At 33.0% G+C, this 27,738-nt stretch overlaps 3 protein-coding genes across 3 annotated transcripts; 1 reads left to right on the top strand and 2 right to left on the bottom strand.

The window, feature by feature from the left end:
• The first annotated feature begins 802 nt into the window (after positions 1 to 802).
• On the top strand, positions 803 to 2,704 carry LOC114383962 (glycerol-3-phosphate dehydrogenase [NAD(P)+]-like). The gene is made up of 6 exons (XM_028343658.1): positions 803 to 946; positions 1,226 to 1,348; positions 1,713 to 1,927; positions 2,005 to 2,038; positions 2,370 to 2,382; positions 2,553 to 2,704. Exons 1-6 carry the CDS (start codon positions 803 to 805, stop codon positions 2,702 to 2,704), a joined length of 681 nt encoding a protein of 226 aa, XP_028199459.1.
• An 18,125-nt stretch (positions 2,705 to 20,829) lies between these two features.
• On the bottom strand, positions 20,830 to 21,837 carry LOC114385333. Its single transcript, XM_028345365.1, has 2 exons — positions 21,743 to 21,837; positions 20,830 to 21,566 (listed from the first exon to the last, which is right to left on the bottom strand). The coding sequence occupies exons 1-2, from the start codon at positions 21,797 to 21,799 to the stop codon at positions 21,204 to 21,206; spliced, it is 420 nt and encodes a 139-aa protein (XP_028201166.1). The 5' UTR covers positions 21,800 to 21,837; the 3' UTR covers positions 20,830 to 21,203.
• A 79-nt stretch (positions 21,838 to 21,916) lies between these two features.
• LOC114385332 lies at positions 21,917 to 27,031 on the bottom strand. Its single transcript, XM_028345364.1, has 6 exons — positions 26,642 to 27,031; positions 26,028 to 26,142; positions 25,718 to 25,929; positions 25,611 to 25,638; positions 23,295 to 23,403; positions 21,917 to 22,262 (listed from the first exon to the last, which is right to left on the bottom strand). The coding sequence occupies exons 1-6, from the start codon at positions 26,894 to 26,896 to the stop codon at positions 22,181 to 22,183; spliced, it is 801 nt and encodes a 266-aa protein (XP_028201165.1). The 5' UTR covers positions 26,897 to 27,031; the 3' UTR covers positions 21,917 to 22,180.
• Between the last annotated feature and the right edge of the window lie 707 nt (positions 27,032 to 27,738).

Below are 27,738 nucleotides of genomic sequence, written 5' to 3'. Positions count from 1 at the left end.
AAAACTATACGCATAACACAACAGAGAGAGCTTCCTCGTCGATTCTAAATTCGCATTGTGGTGCGTGGTTCACACTCGACGCGTTCTGTGGAATTTCGACTGGCCCAGGGCACCGTTACTCTTTTTTCGAATTTCACTCCTCAAAGAGGTAAAGGAACCAAACACAACCTTGTTCCTTTATCCTTATTATGCGTACTTAATCTCATTTATGAAACTCGTTTTAATTTGAATTGTTTATTTTTTTTACAATTTGGAATGTTTTTGCTTTTTGCTTTTTCAGGGATTGGTGGTGGTGGTGTTTTTTGCGCGTGTGTGTGTGTTGGATTTTGTTTGATTGGTTTTCTCTGTGCACGTTTGTACTGTGTGTTGTGGTTCTTTTGTGTGGTGGTGAAGCTTTGACGTATTGAATTTAGGGTTTTTTTTCTCCAATGGTGCAGAGGAATGTGTGATGGATTCTGTGGAGAGTTAGGGTTTCAGAGGTGTGGATGAGAGTTTTGGAGATACAACTCACTAGTTCGTTTTTCATTCCCAAACCCCACCTCATTCGTAACTCACTTCTTCATTATATATATATATATATATATATATATATATATATATATATATATATATATATCATGTTTGCCTTCTTCCATATTTCTGTAGATACAACTCCTCAACAAGAATCTTCTAGCCTAGGAAGGTGACAAATAGGCTTATAGCAGCACTGGAGTATTTCTAGGAAATGAAAAAAGCTGATTATGTAGCAACAAATTAGTTTTACTTGAATATTAGTGGCCCTGATTACTTCAAAACAGCCCGCATGGCCCCTCTGTATCTTAATTACTATGGTCTTTGTATGCTGAACGACAATTATAAAGTGAAACTTCATTTTGCTGAGATAGCATTCTCTAATGACCAATCATATAGCAGCCTTGGGAAGCATGTATTCGATGTTTCAATTCAAGTGAGTAATGAAGCAAACAATTTGTTACATTTTTTTTTGTTTCTCCTAAAATTTTACTCATATTTTGTATCTGGTTCTCCAATAACATAAAAGTTCTAATGTTAGATATTTTCATTACTGTATATTGACAGGGTTTTAAACATTTGAAAGATTTTAACATTTCTAAGTAGTTACATCTACCTTATTGCATAACTTTTAGGTCTGAAAACAGGTTATTTCAGTTTAAGACAACAATGAACAGTTCACTATTTATGTATTAACCGGAAGGAATTTGTGCAGATAGCTACTCGGGCAGGTGGTTTATCTGCTATCATTGTTGTTGGTATGGCTGTAATTGGTATAGTAGTCCTTTATGCCACATTTTATGTTTGGTTGGAAGTGGAACCGCCTAATTTAATGAAGGTTACTGATTGTATGTGGTGACTTCTCCCCCTAACTTATTATCATAAATTGATTTTTTTTAATGTTTAAAATTTGAATATTGTTATTATTGAACCTGCATGGGTGGGTGCTCTTTATGTTTCATCATTATGTTTTGAAAATATTTTCCATTTGATAAGTGTTTATAATTTGGTGAATTTTATTTGTCCATTTGTAAGCTGAAAAAATAGGTAGTCAAAACTACAATAAGTTGAATTTTATTTGTGCATTTGTTATATCCGGTCTCTGAAGTTTGAACTACAATAAGTTGAATTTTTCTCTGTTGGTAGCTAAGAGTTTATAGAACTGTTTTTGAGAGTTCCCCTTTTAATTGTTTTTGTTGGAGGCTGCTTATAAAGGATATTGGTGTATTGCTGGTGAGGAGGATAAAGGTGCTAAAACCTCAAGGCAGCTGAGAAAACAAGCAGCTCGTAGACTTGAAACAGTTCATTCAATGAGGATGTTGAAGATAATAATGACCTTGACCCTTATAATTCTAATGGAGCTGAACTTCAAGAAAAAAGAGGTGATGACTTCAAATACTTCTTCCACCAATCAAAGGTACACAACTTTAGTAAGAATCTACATTGACATCTTATTTACTTTTATGGTAATATTTATCTTTTCCTAAAATGCAGTGCATATTATCCACTGGCTGTTGTTACTGTCTCTGTAAAGTGCCATGTGGACTAGTAAATTAATTTCTTCAGTTTGCATAATAGTCATCTGCATTTTGGTCACTGCATATTATCCATTGGCTGCTGTTACTATCTCCATTGAGTCACATGTGGAAATAGTAAATAAATTTCACTTTGCATAATTTTTATTCAGCAATCTTGTGCAATCTTGTTCAGGTTTGTACTTGTTTAGAAACTTCGATTTCTTTGTATAATTTGTGAGCAACAACTGTTAAAATTTTCAGCAAAAATATTCAGGTTTGTACTTGTTTAGAAACTTTGATTCCTTTGTATAATTTGTGAGCAACAACTGTTAAAATTTTCAGCAAAAATATTCAGGTTTGTACTTGTTTAAAAACTTTGATTCCTCTGTAATCTTGTGCAATCTTGTTCTTTTTTAAAAACTCAATTATGAATAGTTATTGTTACTTTCTGTACTAGGTTCCATTAAATATATCTATGATGAAAGTTAGTCAATTTTGTCTTTTGGTTCCATTTTCTAATAACAGGAGTTGAAATAGCAGGTGCACTCAAGAACGTGCTTGCAATAGCAGCTGGGATAGTAGAAGGTATGAATCTTGGTAACAACTCAATGGCTGCTCTTGTCTCACAAGGTTGTTCAGAGATATGGTGGCTTCCTTGCAATGCTAGACACTGTTAAATCAATTGTTAGAATTCTTTGCAATGCTAGACACTGTCCCCTTCCTTTTTTCTATTCTGAGTAATCATTCCATTGAGGACTAAATCAGTTTCCTCTTGAATGGCTGTCTACTATCAACAATCTGACTAATTGTAGGTGCTATGTTGTATGCAACATCTAATTTGCAAAATGCATAGAATATTCATATAATGACTAACACAATATGAAGAATAGAGTTCTGATGCTTTATAGCTATTTCAATGGTTGGAGGTCTTGGTTTTGATGATGTTGTATATGTTTATTTTACTTTAATACATAATAGTAGACACCCTCTCAGTAAAGGCCTATAGTGGTTTGTGGTGACACTTCTTCTATGGCAGGTAAATTTTAATCTTCAGTAGTTCTGGTGAGTTTAGGATAAGCCTGACAAGATGGGGATTATCTCACAAGAGTTAGATTTCTTACCTAAGCCAATGCTGTGGCTATGAGTAAATTTCGACAGGCTAATGTTGCTTCTCATTGTACGTTTTGAAGAGAGATTTCAGAAGGAATCTAGCTTAAGTTCATCTGCTTCTCGTTGAAGATAGATAATTTTTATCACTCATTGTCAGTTTGCATAATAGTCATCTGCATATTATCCATTGGCTGCTGTTTTCCCCCCTAGCTGTTGCCAGCTGCCTATGTTAATTAACATTGATGCAGGTACGTCCAATTAATCTATGTGCTTTAATTCACCTATCTATCATATTTTGGTGCTAGAGGTAAATTGCCTTGCCTCCACTCTCAAAGTCTTAAATCTCACTTAATTTTACCTAATACATGACTTTGGGTTTGATTTGAATAAATCTTTTTTTCCTTCTCTAATTTCTTTTTAAACAACTACTAGGACAAAAGAAAAAAAGCACACAGTTTTTGCGTAGTTTGTTCTAGAACATTTAATCATCATAATTTTTAATTTAAAAGATAATGCAGTAGGCTGTCTATAATTTCGTCTTATATAGCTCAAAAAAAAGATCTGCAACCAATCAACATAAAATATAAAAAATACGTGAACAAGTATAAATATGTGTATCTTTAATTTAATAGTATAATTTAAAGAACATTATGACATGGACACGTTATGAAAAAATTGATCTACAAACATGCTAAAATTTAAGAGTACATGGACTGTAAAATACACACTTTAAGGATAAACTTAAAAATAATCTTCTCCTAATATATTATGCATATGCCATTGTCTACCCCACTCTCTATAGTGCATTTAAATCGACTAGAGCGGGAAAACAATTAGCTTTGAAAGAGAGAATAAGAAATTAATATACTACTGTATATGAGAATTCCATCTTTCTGTCTAACATCATTGTGACAAAAGAAGCCCTTAGTCTTTCATCCACATGCATTGTAGCTAGCCACTCATATATATATATTGATGTTCAATTAATTATGAAAATTTTTGAAGCATTTTCCTGCCTAGAAAGAGAAGGGTTGAAATTATGGAAAAGGTCTTGTGCTTCAAGCACCCCTCAGTTGGAATAGTTATAATTTATGGAGTTAAAGTGGGTTGTCTTTGCATGAAAAGGCCGGCCCGGGATATTATCCATCCAAAAGTTAGTAATCTTTTCCATTTCATTGATTGATATATCATTATCTTTTTCATTTCACCTTTGGGTTTAAAATTGAATGATGAGACAAAGTCATTATGTTGGTTAATTTATATATAAATAGGCACCGATGTATGAATATGTCTAGAAAATAAAGCTTTCTACATCGGTCATAAAAGGACCGATGTAGAACATGTGATAAACAAAGTCGTTTCTATGCAGGCAGCGATGTAGAAATCATAACTTTCTACATCGGTCATAAAAGGACCATCGTAGAACACGTCATAAAAGAAGTCGTGTCTACAACACCACCGATGTTGAAAATCACGTGTTTCTAAGACGGTCCTTTTACGACCGTCGTAGAAATCCGCCCTCTACAACGACACTCGTTTCAAAGACAGGCGTCCACCGTCTTTGAAATACGTTTTCCACCAATGTAAAATGGGATTTTTCTAGTAGTGTAACAAAAGTCTCACTGTGGTTAACTTGGCCAATGGATAAAAGATGTCTAGATAATCTTGTCCTTCCACCTGAGTGTAGCCCTTGGCTACTATCCTTGCTTTATACCTTTCTATTGAACCATCAGATCTATGCTTGATCTTATACACCCATTTACAACCAATAACATTCTTGTGTTGAGGAAAATCAGTAAGAACCCAAGTATTGTTAAGTTCTAATGCCTAAATTTCTGCATTCATGGCCTCAATCCAATGAGGATCATTAGATGCTTCACTATAGGATTGAGGTTCAACACTTTGTGTAATAGATAGAATGACATTGTGATAAGAGGTAGACAATATTCGATAAGAAAGAACAAAACTAACAGGATAAAGATTAGTACCTGTAGACTGACTGGCAACAGTTGAGGGTGGGTATTAGATATCGAAGTCCTTATATTTGCTTGGTCTATGTATCTATCTTGTAGATCTTCTAGTTATATGATTAGGCTGCTCCGAAGTTGAGGAATCAGATTATTATCATTGGCTACAGGCATGGTATGATCAGTTGGTGATTCTGAAAAGGAAAAATCAGATTCCTAAAGACAGAAATGGCTTTGGTTTTGAGATCAAAGGTGATAAATCCTTTTGTATTTGGCTTGAAGCCCAAGAAGAAAGAAGTAACAGATCTTCGATCAAGTTTCTTTCTGTTGGCTACCAAAGTGCTATAAAAGCATAAACAGCCAAACACTCTTAAAGACTCAATATCATAGATGGTTCCATGTAATTTTTCATAAGGAGTTTGATTGCCAAGAAAAGGAGAAGGCATGCAATTAATAAGGATAGCAGAATGAATCAAAGCATAAGACTAGAAAACAGTTGGGAGATTTGATTGAAATAACAAGGATCAAGTCACATTGAGTAAATGTTGGTGTTTCCTTTCAATAATCCCATTTTGTTCAGGAGTTTCAATACAAAAATTTTGGTGTACAATGCCAGTGTCATCATCAAAATGTTTCATAATGAACTTTGATCCATTATCTGATCTAATCACTTTTACTTTTGACTCAAATTGTCTTTCAACATTAGTAACAAAACTCTTTAAATGAGATTGTGTTTCAACTTTCGAATGCATGAGGAAAACCCAAACAAACCTTGAATGATCATCTACGGTAGTAAGGAAATACTTGTAACCATTTAAAGAAGTTACATTGCAAGGACCCCATATGTTGGACAAGCAGCCTCAATAACTCAAGAGGGGGAGGAGAGGTGAATTAAGTTTTAAAACTTTCCCGTTAACAAATTTTAACCCCCTTTTAAATGATATATGATACGCTCAGAATGTAGAAGAAGAAGCAACAACTAAATTAATCATTTTTTTTAAAACATGCAAGATAAAATTAGTTGCAATAAAATAAACAAGATAAAGGAAGAGAGAATTGCAAACTCATTTTATCTTGGTTCGGCCACTTCCCGTGCCTACGTCCAATCCTCAAGCAACCCACTTGAGATTTTCCACTATCTCTGTAAATCCTTTACAGACTTTGAACACACCTTGGGATCTGTCACCCTTGTGTTCAATATTCTCACAATCCCAGAGACAAATAGTCTCTTGATTACAATTTAGTTTAAAAGATGAATAGAAATATTTCTCTTCTTTAGAGTAGATGATACAAATTGAAGTTCCTCGATTAATTCTCAATAGATTTGCAAGTGTTTGGTCAAGAGTTGTTTAAAGAGGATTTGACAATTAAATTCTCTTTGAAATTCTCTGTCTTGTTCTTTTTGAAGTCAGACACACATATATATAAGCCCATTGTGCCTTTTCAAAATGGTTTAAAGAGATGTGTCTTTTCAAAAAGCTTTTCTGAAGTTTTTCCACTGGTAATCGATTACAGGTTTCTGGTAATCGATTACACAGTTATATTTTGAAGGGTTGTAACTTTTCAAAGTATTTTCTGAAGTGTCGTTACTGGTAATCGATTACAGACATTTGGTAATCGATTTCAAGATTTAAAATTCAAATTCCAAAACCCTTTTGAAAAGCCCATTTGCAATCTTGTCTCTGGTAATCAATTACAATACTTGGTAATCGATTACCAGTGCCTTGAGTTGTTGAAAATAATTGTTTGAGGAAAAAACTGATCAACCAGTGAGATTCTTTTAACAAATAAACTAAGGCCTTATCTTTTTCTTGATCTTGTTTGCTTGACATTGAATTAATCTTGAAGCAATCTCTGTTTGCTTAACCTTGAATGTTTCTTGAAGCAATCTTGTTTGAATATACTTTGGCATAATCAAAAACATGTATTCATGCATTCACATTCTCCCCCTTTTTGATGATGATAATTATTATCAAGAAAATTCTTTTTGGCATCATCAAAACCTGCATAATTCATATTCTCCCCCTTTTTGATGATGACAACCATCTATAGGTTAGGAGTAAAAAGAATATCTATTTGTGTTGTTCACTCCCCCTTGATTTTGCAATGATTGCTTATATGAAATAGTTGAAGATTTCATAGATTTCATATATAAAAAATTGCCTCAAAAAATAGATAATTTCCCTTACTATCTTTTCTTTTATCTATCTCTCCCCCTTTGTCAACAAAAAAAAATCATGAGCAGAGAGAAGAAAAACATTCAGCAATTTATAATGAATTAATATAGCAATATCATTTCTTGGCCTAAAAGAGTTAGTCTCATCAAAAGTAATTATGAGAATCAAAAGATACCAAAAAGCCTTTATCACATAATTGACGAACATTCAATAAACTATGCTTAAGACCATCAACAAGTAAAACATTTTCTATGGAGGTAGAAGGATTCATACTTATTTTTCCAACTCTAAGAATTTTACCTTTGTTTTTGTCTCCATAGGTCACATGTCCACTATTTTTAGGAGAAATATGAATAAACTTTAATGCATCTCCTGTCATGTGTTTGGAGTAACCGCTATCAATGTACCAACTTTGCTTCAAGGAGTCCTGCATTCATATAATCATATTTTGATTTTGGTACCCAAATTTTCTTGGATCCTTGAATGTTAGTTTCGACTAAGGATCCTTTTGGAACCCATACCATTTTTCCAATGCTACTACCATTCTTTCTAATATAACATGTTGATGCACTATGACCTTTCTTACCATAGTAAAAGCATGTTAAGAAGGGAGAACTAGTCTTTTGAGTGGAGGCAAAGAAATTTTTATACATCTTTTGTTGATTTTCAGGATTATATCCTAATCTAGCTTTATCAAAAACACATCTTTGTTTGCCTAATATAATATCTAAATTATTTTTACCAAGAGTAAATTTGGCAAGAGCAATTTTTAAATCTACAATTTCTTCTTTAAATTTATCAGAACATTCACATGAATGAGATACTTTATTGTTTTCTTGTATTAAGTATTTTGTAGAAGATTGATTTTTATCTACCGATCTTAATGTTTTAACTTCAGATTTAAGATTTTCTAACTCTACATTTAATTTAAAAATTTCATTTTCTAAACTTGAAATGGTTTTCTTAGAATATGAAACTAATCTCGCAAGTTTGATAGATTCTTTATGCAAATCATTGAATGCATCTTGGAGTTCATCAAAAGAAATAAATAAATCATAGTTAGAAGATGTTACCTCTTCTTCGCTTTCATAGTCTTTGGCCATGAGGCTTAGATTTACAATTTAATTTTTTGAATCACTTGATGAATCCATGTCATTATCTTCCCAAGTGATATATGCTTTCTTTTCTTTCTTATCTTTGAAAGTTTTCTTGTCGGATTTTTCCATTCTTCTTTTGAAGACAGGATAATCAAATCTCAGGTGTCCAGGTTGATCGCATTCATAGCATTTTGGAACTAAGGAAGAATCTTCTCCTTTCTTCTTGGTATTGAAGCTCAATCTCCTTTGATTTCCTTTGTTCCTCAAGAATTTATTGAATCTCTTTACAAAGAGACTGAAATAATCATCTTCTCATAAGTTCTTTTCATTTAAGTCTTCTTTGTCATTTTCCTTATGAATAGAAGAATATGAGGCTTTGAGTGCAATTCCTTTCTTCTTTTTGTCATTCTCTTCATGTTGATAGAGTCTCATAAGTTCCATTTCAGGTTCTTGAAGTTTCCCAAAGAGAGTGGCAAGAGACATGTTGGTGAGATCTTTTGATTATGCAATTGCTGTTACTTTTGGTTGTCATTGCCTACTTAAACATCTCAACACTTTGTTAATGAGATCTTTTGTAGGAAATATTTTTCCTAATGATGCAAGATGATTAACTATATGTGTAAATCTCTTTTGCATATCTTGTATGGTCTCATTTTGATTCATTCTAAACAGTTCATATTCATGTGTGAGAGTGTTTATTCTAGATCTTTTAACATCAGTTGTACATTCATGTGTAACTTGTAATGTATCCCACATTTCTTTTGTATTTTTACAATTTGAAACTCATCCATGCCTAATGCATAAGTAATTATATTTTTGGCTTTTAAATAATATTGAACCCTTCTTCTTTCATCTTCATCCCATTATTCTCTAGGTTTTTTTATAGTTGCATTTCCCACTACCATTGTAGGAATAAAGGGACCAATTCCAATGGCTTCCCATATATTTAAATCAATGGCTTCTATAAAGATCCGCATACGGGTTTTCCAATAGTGATAACCCTCACCGTTGAAAATACGAGGCCTATTAATAGAATTTCCCTCATGAAATGGAAAGTTAGATGATGCCATAATTATTCTTGAAGTTTTTAAACTTTAGACAAGAATCTTACTCTGATAACACTTGTTGGACAAGCGGCCTCAATAACATAAGAGGGGGGTGAATTAAATTTTAAAACTTTCCCGTTAACAAATTTTAACCCCTTTTAAATGATATATGATAGACTCAGAATGCAGAAGAAGAAGCAGCAACTAAATTAATCAATGTTTTTTTAAACGTGCAAGACAAAATTAGTTGCAATAAAATAAACAAGATAAGGGAAGAGAGAATTGCAAACTCTTTTTATCCTGGTTCGGCCACTTCCCGTGCCTACGTCCAGTTCTCAAGCAACCCACTTGAGATTTTCCACTATCTCTGTAAATCCTTTACAGACTTTGAACACACCTTGGGATCCCTCACCCTTGTGTTCAATATTCTCACAATCCAAGAGACAAACAATCTCTTGATTGCAATTTAGTTTAAGATATGAATAGAAAGATTTCTCTCATTTAGAGTAGATGATACAAATTGAAGTTCCTAGATTAGTTCTCAATAGATTTACAAGTGTTTGGCCAAGATTTGTTTAGAGAGGATCTGACAATTAAGTTCTCTTTGAAATTCTCTCTCTTGTTCTTTTCGAAGTCATACACACCATATATAGGCCCATAGTGCCTTTACAAAATAGTTTGAAGAGATGTGTCTTTTCAAAAAGTTTTTCTGAAGTTTTCTCACTAGTAATCGATGACAGGTTTCTGGTAATTGATTACACAGTTATATTTTGAAGGGTCATGACTTTTCAAAGTATTTTCTGAAGTGTCATTACTGGTAATCGATTAAATACATTTGGTAATCGATTACAAGATTTAAAATTCAAATTCCATAACCCTATCGATTACATACATCTGGACTTCTTTTTTCAACACTTGTAAAAAGAATAAAAATATATATATTAGTGGTGTTGGGTATGTTAGAGTAGGGTGAGGTCTGAAATCCCCTTTCCTGGGCATCTTCCCATGAGAAAACATGGTTCTTCACCAACTCAATGAGTGGTGCTACAAGTATAGAAAAATACGGAAAAAACCTTTTGTAAAAGTTTGTTAAGTCATAGAAGCCCAAAATTTCCCTTATACTTGGTGGAATGGGACACTCAGGAATGACCTTTATTCTCTTAGGGTCTGTGGGAACCCCTTGATCACTATTTAAAAAATTAAAGAAAGTAATGCAATAAAACATACCTTTTTTAGTATTTTCATGTTGATTATTCCTACAAAAAAGTACGACAAACCTAAGGTGTCCCATATGAGCACCTAGGTGTGTATTGAAATAAAAAATAAGAACAAACCTACCTAAAGAGTCCTTATGTACACGAATCATGAAGATGTTGGGTGCATGAGTGATTTTACAAAAGAGGGTTATACCACTCAACACATTCATCATACCACCTATTTTAGGGATTTGGTGCCTAATAATACCTATTTTGGGCACCAACAGAGCATAAGGATTTAAGCTCTTACGAACCAATCCCTCATCCAACAATTCCTTTACTTGAGGAATAACCTTAAGCCCAAGAGGTATGACAGTGCTAACAAGTTTCTTCTTACAAAAGAGAAGATGTGGAGGTTGTCTAAGAGGGGAAGTTTCTTTAATATTTATCTTTATTGCAAAATGACTTTCCTTCTTAGCTAACCTCTTGGAGGAGACACCTACATCCTTGCACTTCTCCTTAACCATTAAAGGTTGTCCTTCTTCTTGGGGGTAGATTTCTTCACTAGATTCTTTCCCTTTTGCTTCTTCACTTTCACTAGAGGAAGGTGAAGTAGTAGCCTCATCTTGGCTAATATAAATGTCTTGACTCCTCATAATCATGGTTTTCTTGGTGGGGCATTGAGAAGTAATGTGTCCTCTTCCAAGACATTTTAATCACTTTATAGAGCTAGTCTTCTCTTGCATACTAGCCTTAGGGGGTTGCTTTTCTATTGTCTTCCCCTTATCATCTTTGGGCTTAGAAGGTGTTGTCCCTAAGATGCCTTGACCTTGGTCTTTCTTTGGATATGAGTGAGAGCCATAAGATTTTGAAGTAGACTTCCTTTTAAGTTGTTGCTCTACCCTTATTTTCCAATCTAAGTAAGTCTGTACATTGTCTTTCCCATGGAAGTATGTGAGGTTAATGTTAGCCTCTTGAGGCTCTCTTTCCTTTTCTCTCCTATGGGAGTGAGGTCTAAGATGTGACTTATGTCTTCCTTCATAATAGTCACGAAGTTCTTCACTTAGGCTCTTACAAGAGTCATGACTACTATAGGAGGCATGTTTATCTTTTCTTAACTCTTTTAGTATTTTCCTTCTTTCTTCTTCCCTTATTTGTTCCCTCTCATCTTGATTTATTTCTACCCTTTCTTTTCCTTTTTCTTTTCTTTCTAGTTTTTATTTCCATAACTTTAGGGAACTCAAGTCATCTAAGATTCTAGATAGAGGATCCTTATGACTAGTACCCTCACCATTAACACTAGATGAATGATAACTCATGTTGATTCCTAAGTTGTGGTTCTTTCTTGTTAAGGGTTTGCAAAATGTAAAAGCTAAGATTCCAAAAGAACTCAAGATAAGCGTGATAAGCAAGAAGAAATTATTATGTAATAACAAGATAAACTAGGCGTGACTAGTAAAGAAAATAAGCTATGAAAGTAAGCAAGAAATTAAAGTGCAAGAAATGTAAACTAGGCGGATCCTAAGAGTGTTTGGATGACCATATTTAAGGTCTCCAACAAAACACTCACTATCCTAAGGAAAAATTGCCTAAAATTATTACACATAAATGGAAGTTTGGTAACCTATTAGAGGCTCCCAACACACTTCCAATGAAAGACCTTTTTGTTACAAAATTTGAAAGCAATGAAGGTAAGTAAATTGCCAATTACAAAGTTACAAAAAAAGTCCTCAATTTTGGTGGTTGTTCTCTCTTTGGTGTTTCACTCAATTTGGAGTGCTTTTTAGCCCAATAGCTCTTAAGGTGGTTGACCCCTTGCTTCTTGACTCAAATTCTTCAAGGGATGACACCAATCCTCCTTTCCAATTCCTTATATGGCAACTCACAAACAAGGAAACAAAGAGACAAGCAATAACCAAAGACCAAAAAATAAAATGAAAGCTAAACTAATAGAGTTTTAACAAGACAAATTTTCAAGGATTATTCAACAATTAAAGCAATGAAAAGCACATAAAAGCAAGCTATGACTCAAAGAGAAGCCTAGAATGGCTCTAGAGTAGAATAAAAAAAACTAAAAAAAAGACCCAATAAACCTCTAGTTTTGGCACTTTTTTCACACTACTTTTCAATTGAAATTTCAGAACTAATACTAGTCTAGAATAGACACCAATTATAGAACAAATTTTGAGTCAAAACAACAAACACATTTCCCTTTCACTTTTTTTTTTCTTGGACACTCATTTTCCTGCCAACTTGTGGGATTTTTATTATTTTTTCTTTTCATCCAAATCACTTGGTTATTTTTAAATTTTTTTTTCCGAATGCCTAGAAAATTCAGTAAAAAGTTCAGTTCAAAATTTGCAGTGACCAATTCCCTGTAATTTTTACAAGTTTGTATGTTCAAGCTGCCAGCACCAACGATTTTAGATTTTGAATTTTTAAGCATGGTATATTGATTGCCTTAGGCTTACTTTCAACCTTCTTATGTATGTTGAACTCACTAGGCTCGTTTAGCACATTTTTAGGAGTTCAATATTCACTTTGGATCAGAATTTCAGCCAAGAATTCAATCACCAAAACTCAAATTCACAATAGACACAATCATAAGAAAACCTAAAAGTTCAGGAAAAGGTTCACAATCAAAGACTTTCCAAGAATTTTGAATGAACATGTTAAGGACTAATTAACATGCAATATTTGGCTCAAATCAACTAATAGGTTAAAAGAATTTCATACATTCATGAACAATTGAGTTAGACAAAGAAACAAGAAAAATAAAATTCAGCACAACACAAGGAATCTTATGTGACAAGTTTCATGACTAGACATGACTTCTATGACAAAACTACAATAGTTGAACAAGTCATTCTAGATTTTTGAGGTTTTCTTTACTTTAATGTTTTTGTTAGAATTTTATGGTTTAGGTTTCAGCCACAAAAAATAGCAAAACAAAACTCAAAGGAACCTAAACTCAACACAATTCATGGTTCAAGAACAAGAACAAGAAATTTGAACCATAGAAAATCAAATCTAGCTTCTATAGCAATTTTAATTGGTAAAAATTCTTAAAAAAATGTTAACAACATTTAGCACAACACATGTGAGGAGATACATGGAGAAAAATGAAGAAACAACAATGGAGGAGAAGGTAAAGCTAAAAATTAATGGAGGTTTAAAGAACACCTACTTGAAGCTCTTGTGCTCTGATACCACTTGATGGAAGCTTGCTTGAGAAGCTTCTATGGAGGTTGTATCTTTGAGCTTCAATGAGGTCATTCAATGGTTATTTTCAACCATGGATATACAGTGGAAAGTAAAGGAGAAGAGGTGAGAGGAGGTGTCATCCATTAGGGAATAAGCCATGGGATGAGAAGCTTCACCACCAAGAGAGTGCCTTGGATAAGAAGCTTAAATGGAGGAAAAGAATGAGAGGGGGGGGGGGGGCACGAAATTGAAGGATAAAAAGGAGGAAAAGAAGTGGAATTTTGAAATGTGTCTCACAAGACTCTCATTCATCAAAGTTATGACAAGTGTTACACATGTTTCTATTTATAGCCTAGGTCACTAACTAAATGAAAGCTTCCTTAAGAAGCTAGACCTTAGCTACACACACCCCTCTAATAACTAAGCTCACCCCCATGCTAAAATACATGTAAATACAAAAAAGTCCCTACTACAAAGACTACTCAAAATGTCTTGAAATACAAGGCTAAAACCTTATACTACTAGAATGACCAAAATACAAGGCCCAAAAGAAGGAAAACCTATTCTAATATTTACATAGATAAGTGGACCCAACGTTGGCCCATGGGCTCAAAAATCTACCCTAAAGTTTATGAGAATCCTAAGGCCTTCTTCAATAGCTCTGGCCCAATCTTCTTGGAATCTTCTATCCAATGCCCTTGGGGGGTAGGATTGCATCCAAAAGTCCCTCCGCAAACTCAATTGTACCAATCCTCTACAGGTTCTTCATATCCTGGATAAAACATTTATCATTCATGAAAGTCAATTTGCAAGGCAAGGAAGAAATCAACTTGGATACTGAGATCAAATTGAATTGAAAATTAGGTATGTATAGAATATCTTCTAGGTATAGAAACTGAGAAAACTGAATTCTGCATGCATAAGTTGCAGTGACTGTGTGACCAGTGAGAATCCTAACCATTATAGGATTTATTTTCTTGCATAAAGAGAATAAAGGAGGAAAGGCTGTGACATGATCTGTGGCACTTGAGTCAAGGATCCATTCATCTTGACTAGTCTTGCTTACACTACAAGTAATGGACAATACACTACCTTTATTGTTGAATGTACCAATTTGATTCACTTGTGAGGTTTTGTGGGTTGAGCCTTGTTGTTGAAGCAGTGTCATCAAAGCTTTGTACTGCTGAGGAGTTAACTTCACTTCCTCATTGTGTGTCTCTTGGTTTTGATCTGTAGTTGAGTTGTCACCTTCTTTTTTCACATCATTGACATTGTTGATGTTTGAACTTTGAGATTTTTGAAACTTGTGGCCAAGTGGATAACCATGCTTCTTGTAACACTCATCGATAGTAAGGTTAGTGAAATCACAATGTATGCAGAGTTTGTTTCCTTTTCCTCCTGAATTCCCTTTGCTATAACTGCTTTGATTACCTCTTCCTCCTCTAGAAGCATAGTTATGAGGAAAACCATTCTTCCTATAGCACCTATCAACAATATGATTGTCTTTCCGAAAATATGTACATGAGTATCCTAAATTCAATGAATTGGTACTTGTTGCATTGATCAGACTTGTGCTTCCTATCATTTCATTGTTGTTAATTTGTCTTTCTTGGTGAGCAGCATATGAGAAAACCTTAGCTATGCTAGGTAATGAATCCATCATCAATAAATTGGATCTAACGGTAATAAATTGATCATTTAAGCCTCTAAGAAACTACATAACATGATCTTGTTGCTTTCTTTCCATGACACTGGTAAGAGCATCAAACACACACTTTGACTCATATGAACACACTGGATCAGGCCTATCCCAAATCACGCGCAATCTTGTAAAGTAATCAGTTATGGTTTGATCACCTAGTCTTATAGAGGCCATGTCTTGCTGTAATTCTGAAATTCTTAACAAATCTTCTTGTGAATCCTGCAACTTCAAATCCTTCCATATATCTCGTGCATTATCCATCCAAAAGATGCTTTGTCTGATCGAAGGCGAGACCGAGTGAACAAGCCAAGAAATCACCATATTGTTACATCTCCTCCAAGCTGCTTGAAGAGGATGATTTGAGGCATATCTTTGGATTGATCCATCAACAAAATCAGTTTTTTTTTTTGCACTTAATGCAATAAGCATCGAACGACTCCACAAATTGTAATTCGTCGAATCAAGAACTGGAGAAACCAGTGCAATCGCAAGATTTTCTCCTGGATGAAGATAGTATGGATTGTGAACATTCAGGGATTGATCTTGTGGAAGCAAATCGTTGGTCATGATGAGGGAATCAAAAGGAAACTTGAAAAGATACAAGAACAGAGAGTTGCATGGTAGAGCCTCTTCAATGGAAGAGCTCTGATACCATTATAGAACTCGTGCCTGCCATGGATGAATTCAAAGCTAACCGAGAAAGCTTGCAACAGAAGTAAGAGAAAAGAAAAAGAAATATCAGAAGCAATGAATAACAAAATGAAAAATTAGCTTACAAAGTTGGTTGTTACAATTGCATATATAGTTAGTTGCAAGAATAACTAACTCACAACTAACTAAACTAACTTTGGTTACATAGTGATTAACCAACCCACTAAGATAACTCTAGTTACAAGATGATCTATGCTAAGAGTTACTTCTACTCCCACTTCGTTCTGTTTCGTCCACGACATCCTTTCATCACACGTCGCTCTCTCTCCCTCACCTGCATGCGCAGGTGACCGCAACACCACCAGTCGAGTTGTCGTGCCATCTATTTTGCCTCGCTCATCCTCCCCACTATCGAGTCACCCTCTAATGCCTTCATCACTTCCAACCTCCACCAAGGGTAATGGTGGTGGAGAACTTTGATTTTTTATTTTTAAAATAATAATAAACATAGCGGCCAAAAATCTTCATTATTTGTAAATGAAAATTGACAAAAATCTCTACTTAACGGTGTTAGTACCAATTTGACAGAAAAACATAATTGATGTATTTTTTAAAAAAAAAATTAGAGATCCAATTGAATCTTTTAAATTTTTTTAAATAAAATTGAATTATTTAATATAATTTGGAAACCAAATTAATAATTAAGCCTTTTTGTTAACTATTTTTGTCTAAAATTTCACTTTCAATGTAATATTTCAATTATTCAATGAATTTAATGGTCATAATAATATAAAATAATTTTACACTTATAATTAATTTATAAATTATCATTGATATAACTATTAAAAAATTATTATATATGATAAGTTGTGATGAATGACTATATAAAATATTATCAATAATTATTGTCTTTTATTCAATATTAATAATGAGCAGTTGAGCATGTTAATTTAAACCATTTCTTATATTTTAATTATTCCATTAAAGTTTTTCCGTTAATTCCTTAAAAAAATATGTTAACTGTTTAAAATAAAATTTATTAATATCAACCCAAGCATTACAGACGTTGTAAATTTGTATAGTAGACTATGTCCTTGACCTTGACCATAATTAATACAATAGATAATTTCAAAAAATCTTATAAAACGGCGAACACAACATCTAAAGAAAATATTCACATTTGAAAAGTAAATTAATAAAAAAATGTTAAAAGAATATGATGCAGTAGACTATGTTTGAAAAGATATTTTAATTAATTTTTAATTTTTTATTAGTTAAACAACTTTGATTATTTTGTAAATAATTATTTTTAATAGCTTTAGCATTTTTAAGATGCTACTTCAACTAACATTTTTTTAATAAGCTAACTTTTAGCTTTTAATTTTTTATATGTATTTCTTTTTATTCTTAAATATTTATTTAATTTTTTTTTAATTTTTTATATATAAGTTTTATTGTATTTTTTCTTCTTTAGCAATCATAAGAATGGATTTTAATATATATTTTATTCTTTTTTAACCATTACATTAACTAGGTTTAATTATTCATTTGATCCATATAGTTTTATCATTTGTACCTTTTAGTCCTTATAGTTTTAAAGTGAGTTAGTTCATATAGTTTATAGTTTAATTTTTTTTGCGGTTCCTATAATTTGAAAGTGATTTTTTTAGTTCATTTTAATTCTATTTTATCAATTACAATTAACTACAAAAATATTAGCATGTAACTCATAACTAATTTATCATAAGGTAATTTATAATAAAAAAATAATTGATAATTTATAACTAATTTATAGCTAATTATTTTTGTATATGTTTTTTTTAGTAAGAACTAAAAGGTAATTAAAATACAAATGATAGAGATTAAAAATATCACTTTTAAATTATAGGGACTAGAATTAAAATATAAATTACAAGGATTAAAAAGATCATTTTTAAATTATAGAGATTAAAAGAGAATTAAAATATAAATTATAAGAACTAAAATAAAACTTTCAAACTAAAATGTGAAATTTACGATAATCGTGAAACTATAGGAACAAAATAACTCATTTATCTTATTAACTAGCTTATTGAAAATGTGAAGTTTACGACCTTAAAAAATATGATTTTTACTTATTTTAGGAGAAAAATGTGATAGTTACTTAAAATATGTTACCCTTATCTTATTTTAAATTGATTAAATTATAATTTTAGTCTCATAATTTTATAAATTAATTATTTTGATTTTCTTAATTTTATAATTTGTTTATTTTGATACCTTGGTAAATTAGCTTTCATTGACCGTTACATGCTCAACGTTGACCACTTATGTTGACACTGCTCCTCCGAGACACATCTGCATTGCTTCCTTCGAGACTAATTCAGAGTGCAAGCATCCTTCTTCCCCACATGCATCACCAAATTCACATCTTTCCCTCAAACCACCCACCACCTCCAACTCGCCCACACCATAACCTGCACCTCCTCAACACCCCCCCATTTCAAACTCCACTCCTTGATCCACTGCATTTACGATGTCATCGTGCCGCCACTGAGGAAGCCCATGACGTGCATCGCCGTCCCTGGGTTCGTTACTCTGTTGAGATCCACGATGCACAATCAAAGGAGCGTTTCCTAGATCTGATGTTGCGTTTCGTAGGTCTAGTGTTGTGTTTCCCAGACTTGGTGTTGCGTGTTGGTTTCGAATCTTCGCCTAACGCGACAAAGCATAGTGCAGAGAGAACCTCAATCACTTTTCCTCTCTCCAGTTCTTCGCCAATTTGAAAACAACAAAGCCACGTTCCCTAAACGCAGCGCCGAGGTGGTTTGTGGTGTTTTTTTTGTGCCCATTGAAAGTTGGGATCTGATTTGCATTTTTCTGATGAGATTAAATTTGGGGTTGTGTTTCACTTATTCATTCGTATTTTTGGTTTGTTTGTGCCCATTGAAGATTGGTTTGCGTCTCCTGTAAAAAGGTGAGACTGGGAACAAGATTGAAAAGAGCAACAGTCAACGTTAAAGTGTAACGGTCAACCAAAACTAATTGACAAAAAGATCAAAATTGTGAATGTGTGAAATTAAAAGAACCAAATGTTTCAATAAAAATCCATCTGAATCAAAATCGTGAATTTATGAAACTAAGATTTAACCTTTTAAAATTGATTAAAAATATTTTAGAATATAATATAAGAAGAATAGTGAAAAATACATTATGTAAAAAATAAAATAATTAAAAGTAAAAAAACAGAGTCAAATATGTTTGGATCCTAATAAAATTTAAAAAATATTAATTTCATTAAATGATTCTCTTTCTTACGTGGCTAACAAATTTAATTCATTTGAAATTAAATTAGAGGTGTAAATCTATTAGAACATCTTTAGCCGTAGAATCAATTTTAAATTCTTGAGCCACTTTGTGAGTTTCACAATTAACACTTAAATATATTTTATCAATCAATTAGTGAGAGATGTTACAAAATACCTTTTTTTTGGAATGGGGGCAATTCTTGTGAGTTCTTGAGGAGTAATACAATTTTCATGCTAGAGATCTTGCATGTATAGTTGTAAATATGGTGAAGGGATTTTTGAGCTGAAAAACTCCCATTACAGATGCCTAGTCATGTTTGTTTACCATTGAATAGAATTATCATTAAGGACTAACAAAAATGTTTTATTTTAAAAAAAAATCAAATTAATTCGAAAAATTTTATGAAAATAAAATTAATATTTTACAAATTTTATGGAGACCTCAAACATACTTTACCCTGAAAAATATAATTAAAATAATTCATCTATATATATATATATATAAAATTACAAGTGTTTAGAAACTAAAATTATACATACTACAAAATATATTTTTATTAATAAAATAAAATTAAAATATATAAAATATTATATAAACATGTCCTTTTTTATTATTTTATATTTTTCAACTATTTCAATAAATAATTTTATCAAACACTTATCATTCATTCAATAAACTAGCTTACCCACATTTAGCTACTCGTTACAAGCTTAGCTACTAATTAACTTTCTGCTTTCAACTAGCTTTTCAACTTATTTTTGTCAAAGATGCATTGTTACCTTGTAAAAGAATACAAATTCTATCAAATAAAATAAACTTTGATGCCAAATATTACTCGTGAATAAAAACTAACAGTGTGTTTGGATGAGGAAATTTAAAATTCTAAAGAATTTTAAATTCTGAGAATTTCAAATGCTTCAATTTAAATTCCTTCATTTCTAAAATTTTGTGTTTGGATAAAAAATTAGATTTCTTCATTTTTAAAATTTTGTGTTTGGATAAAGAAATTAAATTTCTTCATTTTCAAAATTTTGTGTTTGAATAAGGAAATTGAATTTCTTCATTTTTAAAATTTCTTATTTTGATAAAATAATCAAATGCATTCTCTTTTAAAATTTTATATTTATTTAGGTGAACTGTTCTTAAATAACAAAAAGAGAACCTGAGTCAGATCCTTTCCTTCTTCATTCATTTCTTCCCGTGAGAACAATAAGTACCACATCCAAAAGGTTAAAAAGAGTTTCTCCTTATTAAATTCAAGAAAAGTAAGAGCAAGAACTATGGAAGAGTAATAAAGACAAAAAGGAAATCACGATTCTCAGAAGAAAAATCATTTGTATTTTCTATTAATCACATATCGGGTGCATATAAAACAAAATATACAGAAAAGATTACATGAAATAGCATAAACTAATTAATATAAAAAATAAACAAAACAAAAAACCTAAACAACCGAATAGCAGAGAGAATCAGTAAAATCTTAAAAAATAGTAGAAACAAAATAGGAGTAGTGTTAATATTCAAGATCTAGAAAATATGAACGTGAATATGAGAGAAAACTAACGGTGAAGAAGTGTCATCAACGAGGTCAGTGACGAGAATGGTGGAGCCAACGATTTTGAGTTATGCGGAGAGTATGAGAGGGAGCTCGTGCTTGGCTTTGCGCTTAGGGTTGAGCGTACGACCAACTTCCTCAGTGCCAAACACGACCTTGAAGAACAGAATGGCGACGTTGGCCTTAGGAGCTTCGACGAGGAGCTGCGGCTTCACAGCGACAAACGACACCGTAGCAGCAGCAGCGGCATTCTTCGACCCGCCGTTTTGAGCGTCTTGCTGAGCCATTGAAACGGAGCGACACAGAGCGATGAAGAGAGAAAACCCTATCGATATCTCCCTCCACAATGCGCTGGCTGGAACCCGCTCCAGGAGGCGCTCTGCCTGCGCGCCTCTGACATCGTGCAAGTCCTCGTCCGACTCCACCACCGTGCCGCCTAGGCCAAGTGGCGTCGTCGCCTGCCGCGCCTAGTGGTGGCTCTCCGTCACATGCGTGATTTCTACATGGAGATCTCCTGTTTTCGGGAGAAGCTGTCATGGAGGTATCCTAAAGCACAAAAGAATTTCAAATTCTTTCATAAAATGAAAAAATTTAAAATGCTAATATTTAAGTTAATGAAAATCCCTAATTAAAATACTCAAATTTCAATTTCTTTTCAAATTTTTATCCAAACATCTTATTTAATTGAAAAGTAATTAAAATCCTTTAAAAAATTGAATTACCTTATTAAATTTCTCCATCCAAACATACTCTAAGTTCAATTGCAGAGGAGATTTCATGTTTTGAAAGGATAACTACTCCTGCTGTAAAAAAAGAAAAAAGAATAATTACTCCTGCTTTTTACAAGAAAGAGTCTAGTAAATTAACATCCACACGATAAAAGTCTTCAAGGGGAGTAAGAAAAACACAAGCATTGTATCATTCAACAATGAAATATTCAGTACAATTTACACTGTAGCTGCATCATCAGTACAATTTACACTGTAGGCCACACAGCTAGGTAAGACAACGAATAATTTTATTGACAAATTATTTACATCAGCTAGATCTTGTAGGAAGCAATTAACAAATAGGTTTACAGTCAGACAAGGAACTGTAAACTCCTTGCACTAGCATTCATCATACATTTGCACTTTGCCATGTTCATGGAACAGCAATCTTTAGAGAGCCTTGAGAGCAAGTTTACTTCCTGAATGAACACCCTTTGCAGCAACTCTTAAAATTGCACGACTTTGGTAAAGCCTGTTATCAAATCAATAAAAAAATAAAAAAAAATAATAATAAATTTAGTAGGGGAAAGCATTGCCATTAACACGTGCTAGCACTTGATTGTAATGGAACTTCAGGATAGAAATCATCGACCAATACAAAGTTCAGGTTTAACTTGAATAAAACTAGGGTAGCCGTCGCTAAACAAGTTCATGGGGATGCTGCATGTCTTTCTAATTCAATGTTTATTTACTTGAGTTGAAGTAAGAGAAACCCTTCTTACTCTACATCCAAAATAAAGACTTTCAACTTAGAAATTTAAGTTGCAAACGTGAGTATAGCAGAGAACTTCATAAGATGCCAACATGATCACAACTTCATTAAATTTGCAAAGAAAATAATTCAAATATTTTAAATCATTGATAATTTGATACATGCACGCAAGTTCCTTACATATGTTATATAGTTTCCAACTTTCCATCTTCACTGTATTTAATGAGGATCAATCCTTATAAACTTTTATAATTTTCTTTAAAATAATATACTATACTGTACTTTATGAACTTTAATAATTTCTCTCTAAGTATATATGTTGCAACTTGCAAGTCATCCATGTTAAGTATATCAATAAGTTGTACATTGGTTACTAAGGGCTGGCCTAACACAACTGTCCTCCTTAACCTACGGTTGAGAGCGGCTATGAAACAATAGGCTTTTGTTGTAGTATATGTTGCATACGCAATTCCTAACCATGCACACGCGTACACACACGCATACATGTTTTACAGGAGGCCATTGCTGAAATTCTACATGTCCATCATATAACTCTTAAGTAGATTCATACCACCAGTAAAAACCTGTCTTAAGTGTGTATAACTCAACTATTTGAAAGACTTGCATTTAAAGTATCACGACAAAAGGAAGCATTGAAATTGTTTCTTTTAGAAACTATAATCAATTTCATCATGTCATGTATATGTCATTTTGTCTTTCTCGTGGCCAGGAAAAGATGAGGTATATAAGTACTTTCTTGAGAGCATAATAACAGTTGAGATAGAGAGTTACCCTGCCAAAGCAAGTCCCCAGGTAGACAGACAATAAAACAACTTTCCAGCTTCCCAAATATCCATAATCTTTTCCAGTTTGCTTGTACCACGCAATGCTTTTGATAGCGCTGCCATCAGATAATTTGAAATAGATACAAGCATTTAGTTACTTAATCACAATGGCAAAAGGTGTGTAGTTGGATACTTCATTCAAAATATCAATGCAAATTTTATCAATGGTTGATAGGAAAATGAATAAAATAAGGTTGAATTACAAATTTGGTCTCTACACTTAACATGTTTTTATTTTATTCTTTATATGAATAAATTCTACATTCAGGTTGTTACATGAGAAAGTTTACAAATCTTACAAGCATCAGAAATTTTGATATAAACATTAGATCTAGAAAAAGAAAAAGGAAAAGGAAGAAATCATTAAATTCAAAGACTATACGAGAAAAAAATCCAGTATGTCTAAAAGGGACTTCATACCCTTGAATCATTCATGCTGAGCAATAATCACCACTAAAAGACAGTTTATGGTTTCTATGAACAATAGTTTCTTCTGGGAAGCCATATGCATGCTAAATTAGAGTTTTGGGTGAATAGTTGGGATAGAAACAATTGAATAATGGAGAAGTATTCCGTTATTTCTATGGTATTTTAATATATATTCTTTTATATGAAGTAAGAGTTTACAAGTCGAGTTTGCAAGTAGAGTTTATGGGATTCCCACGAATCTATGTAAACTCTCGAGTTTGACAACCTTGCAACGAAGACTAAATTAAACAACAAGGACTTAAGGTTGAGCCTTGATGTAATCCTATCCCAAAAGGAAAGTCCTCTTGGAGTTCTTACATTAATAGTTACCCCATCATAATGTCTTGTATAGCTTGTATATAAGCCACACAAACACCTTTCTTCTCCAAAGTCTTCCACAACACTTCTCTTGACACTCAATCATAAACTTCCAAGTAAATAAAAACTATATGTAAGTCTATTTCTTAGCTTCGGTACCTATCAATCAAGCCTCATAAAAGATAAATGATTTCTTTGCAGTCCTAGTCTCTTTTCTTAATTTATGCCCGACCACTTTGTCTCATAATTTTATAGTGTGACTCATAAGTTATATACCTCTATAATTAGCACAATTATGAATATTTCATTTGTTCTCAAATATAGGAACCAAAGAGTGCTTCTCCACTCATCTAACATTTTCTTAGATCTCAAAATCCCATTGAATAGCTTAATGAGCCAAATAATACCTTGTTCTCCAACACATTTCCAAACTTCAATAGGAATACCATCTGGACCAACAACATTACCATTATTCATCCTTTTAAAGGCTTCTTCCGGTCCAATTCAATTCTATGGTAATAAGTTAAATTTTGTTCATCCCCTTGGTAGGAAGTTATTAATCAATTATTTTCACATTAAATTCAGATTAGGCAGTTGTATGTTATGACTTGAAGGCAACTCAGGTGTTAGATAACTAATTTTGGTCTTTCAAAGGAGGAAACTCCTTGTTAGGAAGAAACCCTGTCTTTGTTGAAGTTTGTACTAAAATCTGGCCTAAACAACAGATTATTTCAATAATTTGTTAGCATCCATTGACCAGAGTTACTTAATGCCATCAATTCCTTCCACATTTTTCTTGATCTCGGACAATTGTGATCCATACTTGAAATAATCAACATTCTATTGAAATAATCTGTTGTTTAGGCCAGATTTTAGTTCAAACACTAAAGAACTTTGAGTCATAATTCCAATCTAGTCAACGGGAGATCTGGCAGGTCAGACTAAATCGAAAGGGACCCATATAATCACTGGACTAGAGTTTAGGGAAAATAGCTGAGGAGGAAAGATTATTTTTATTATTGAGAGTGAGGGAACAAGAACTCCTCTTACTAGGGTAACACCCTTACAAATGAGAAATCTATGTTAACAAACTATTTATCCAATATGACCAATTAGGTACTTTTTTGCGTATTTAAATTTTAAACTTCTTTACCTGCTAACATCCACACTACTTTTTTAACCACCTAACTAATCCCTAGGTTCCTGATTTTTAAATTTTATTCCATTGGGTATAACCCCCCACCCTCCACCCCCCCAATTCCTACCCTCGACAATCAACATTCTATTGAGGCTGGGCCTCATGTCTAGCAGTTTCCTCACCGAGCATGAAATATAAATGGATTGGAGAAATTCTTACTGAATCCATTTTAGCAAGTGCAGATTATAAGCTACAATTCTAGATCATTTCTTACAATTTAGGCGAGGGAAATATAAAGGATAAACCATTCAAGATACAAAAATCCGACAGAAAGCTCACCTTTCTGCAGTTCCTCTGGAGAAAATTTCTGCAATTATAACAAGGAATATAATGTCAGATGCAGCAAAAGAAATAAATAACAATGCATATTCCATTAAGACACACACCAGAGCTTTCGGGTTTGACAAAATGCATCTGGCCATAAAGTTGGCAACACCATCAACCACATGTTCCTCACTGATGACCAAGTAATTCTCATCATCAATTCCACTCAATTCCTCAACATTAATAGGTTCCTTCTCATCCGTAACCCAAACCCACCAACTGGGTTCCTGAGAGTTGATGTTGACCAAAATGTCAGCTGATCGGTAATCAAGCTCTGTCAAATGCCGACCAAAAACCAGAAAATATGTCAATATCTGAGTATTTTCAATGCATAAAAGACACCTTCAACGGCAAAGAAATTTAAGTAAATACCAGTGGCCTCCTTGAAAGGAAATTGATTTCCTCCACTAGCAGTTTCTTGTTGAAGGTACTTGAGCCGAGTCAAGTACTCATCAGACCTCATGGTAGCAACTAACCGGTCATTCAACTACAACAAAATATCCCCAAAATATAATCAGTGAAAGGGGAAAACATCATGACAACGCCCAAAACATAATGAAGCCAAACTAATAACCCTTGGAATAAATGCAGGTGAAACAATATCACACAAGATGATTGAACAATATCCAATGTAGCTTCACTTGTACCCAATTACTAACAAACTAATACCACCCAATTCAGAAAATAACCTTTTTGTCAAAAAAAAAAAGTTTTTTTTTCTTTATTTACCAAGATTCCCATGAGTATACACTAATCCCACGAATTTATGGGTTGATGTTTAGGTAAAGTGCACCCAAAGTGGTAACTTAGGATGTTTAGGTGAAGTTCCATGAATTTTAAGTTTTTTTTTTTTTCAATTATTCAGGAATGAATAATTAGTACCCAAATTTAAAATTTAAAACGTTATAAAAGCTTTCTATGATGAAATTGAAATGCCCAATTTTTTTTTAAAAAGAAAAATACATTATCTGATAAAAGGAATATACATCGGGAGGGCAATTATCGAAGCAAGTCGCCTCAGAGAGGTTTTGCAGCAATTTCAGATTCTGGTCGAGTAAGTTCCTGAGACGTCGATTTTCGGATCGCAGAGACTCCAAATCTTGGTCGGATGGGCAGACATCGGCTGCGGGGGCAGCGGGGACGGGATGACTGCGGTGGCGGAGATGGTGGGTGTGTTCAACGGCGGTCCAAGCCACGTCGGCGACCTCGAGCACCGTCTTCGCCACCTCTACGCTTTTCATGGTTTGATTTTAGAGGTTTGGGACTTTGGATTGGGCGAATTTAGGGTTCTCGGAGTCGTGATTAGGGTTTCGGTTTTCTCAAGGAACGGGTTGTCGTCGTTTTCGTGATATGGTGAGATAGGATAAATAGAAATAGAAAGAATATTCTGCAGACAAAGACGGCTTCGTCGTTTTGATGAAGAAAAATAATTTTGTTTCAACTTTGAATATTAAAATAAATTAATTTTTTAAGTATAAACTTGAACGTTTGGATTTTTAAAGACACAGTATTTTTCAATTAAAACATATGTATTAAAACAAATATTAATCACATAAAATATTAATATTTTCCATTTTTATAACACATAAATTAGATATATTACTTTTTCAAACATTTTAGCAATACTTTTAAAAAATAATTATTAAATTAAATAACAAAATAATAAAATGTATGTGCACAAATAATTAAGGTTTTTTTCATAAAGAATAATTAAGGCTTTAAAACATATATCATAATATTTCTTAAATAATTGATATATTTTTATTATAATATAATATTTATAAAATTTATAATGTTTAATGATATTGAAATATATATATATATATATATATATATATATATATATATATATATATATATATATATATATATATATATATATAACAGTTTTATCCTAGTCCTACTCTTTTCAATTCATTCACAAATACAAAATTTCTAACCCTCGGTCAACTACTTTTACCCTAGCCAACACCAAATATTCTTAACCTTAATCCAAACACCTTTGACCAAAGCTCTTCTTTTTCAACGGTAGGCCCTACCAAGAACAATTACTCTCCTCAGTCAGAACTGTTGGACCCTGTGC

Source organism: Glycine soja, chromosome 14 (genome assembly GCF_004193775.1).
Source record: "Glycine soja cultivar W05 chromosome 14, ASM419377v2, whole genome shotgun sequence".
In the NCBI taxonomy this organism is placed as follows: Eukaryota; Viridiplantae; Streptophyta; class Magnoliopsida; order Fabales; family Fabaceae; genus Glycine; species Glycine soja.
This window is presented reverse-complemented; position numbering and strand designations above follow the sequence as displayed.

Bases quoted from the DNA above. Each gene is read 5' to 3' on its own strand.
- LOC114385332 (XM_028345364.1), bottom strand. From the start codon at position 26,896: ATGAAAAGCGTAGAGGTGGCGAAGACGGTGCTCGAGGTCGCCGACGTG. The intron at 25,930-26,027 runs GTATTTACTTAA...GGCATTTGACAG, and splicing joins TCCTTTCAAGGAGGCCACTG to AGCTTGATTACCGATCAGCT. The intron at 23,404-25,610 runs GTGAGCTTTCTG...ATCTGATGGCAG, and splicing joins TCCAGAGGAACTGCAGAAAG to CGCTATCAAAAGCATTGCGT.
- LOC114385333 (XM_028345365.1), bottom strand. From the start codon at position 21,799: ATGAAATCTCCTCTGCAATTGAACTTAGAGTATGTTTGGATGGAGAAA. The intron at 21,567-21,742 runs GTAATTCAATTT...TTTGTGCTTTAG, and splicing joins GGATGGAGAAATTTAATAAG to GATACCTCCATGACAGCTTC.
- LOC114383962 (XM_028343658.1), top strand. From the start codon at position 803: ATGGCCCCTCTGTATCTTAATTACTATGGTCTTTGTATGCTGAACGAC. The intron at 947-1,225 runs GTGAGTAATGAA...GAATTTGTGCAG, and splicing joins TATTCGATGTTTCAATTCAA to ATAGCTACTCGGGCAGGTGG. The intron at 1,928-2,004 runs GTACACAACTTT...CCTAAAATGCAG, and splicing joins ACTTCTTCCACCAATCAAAG to TGCATATTATCCACTGGCTG.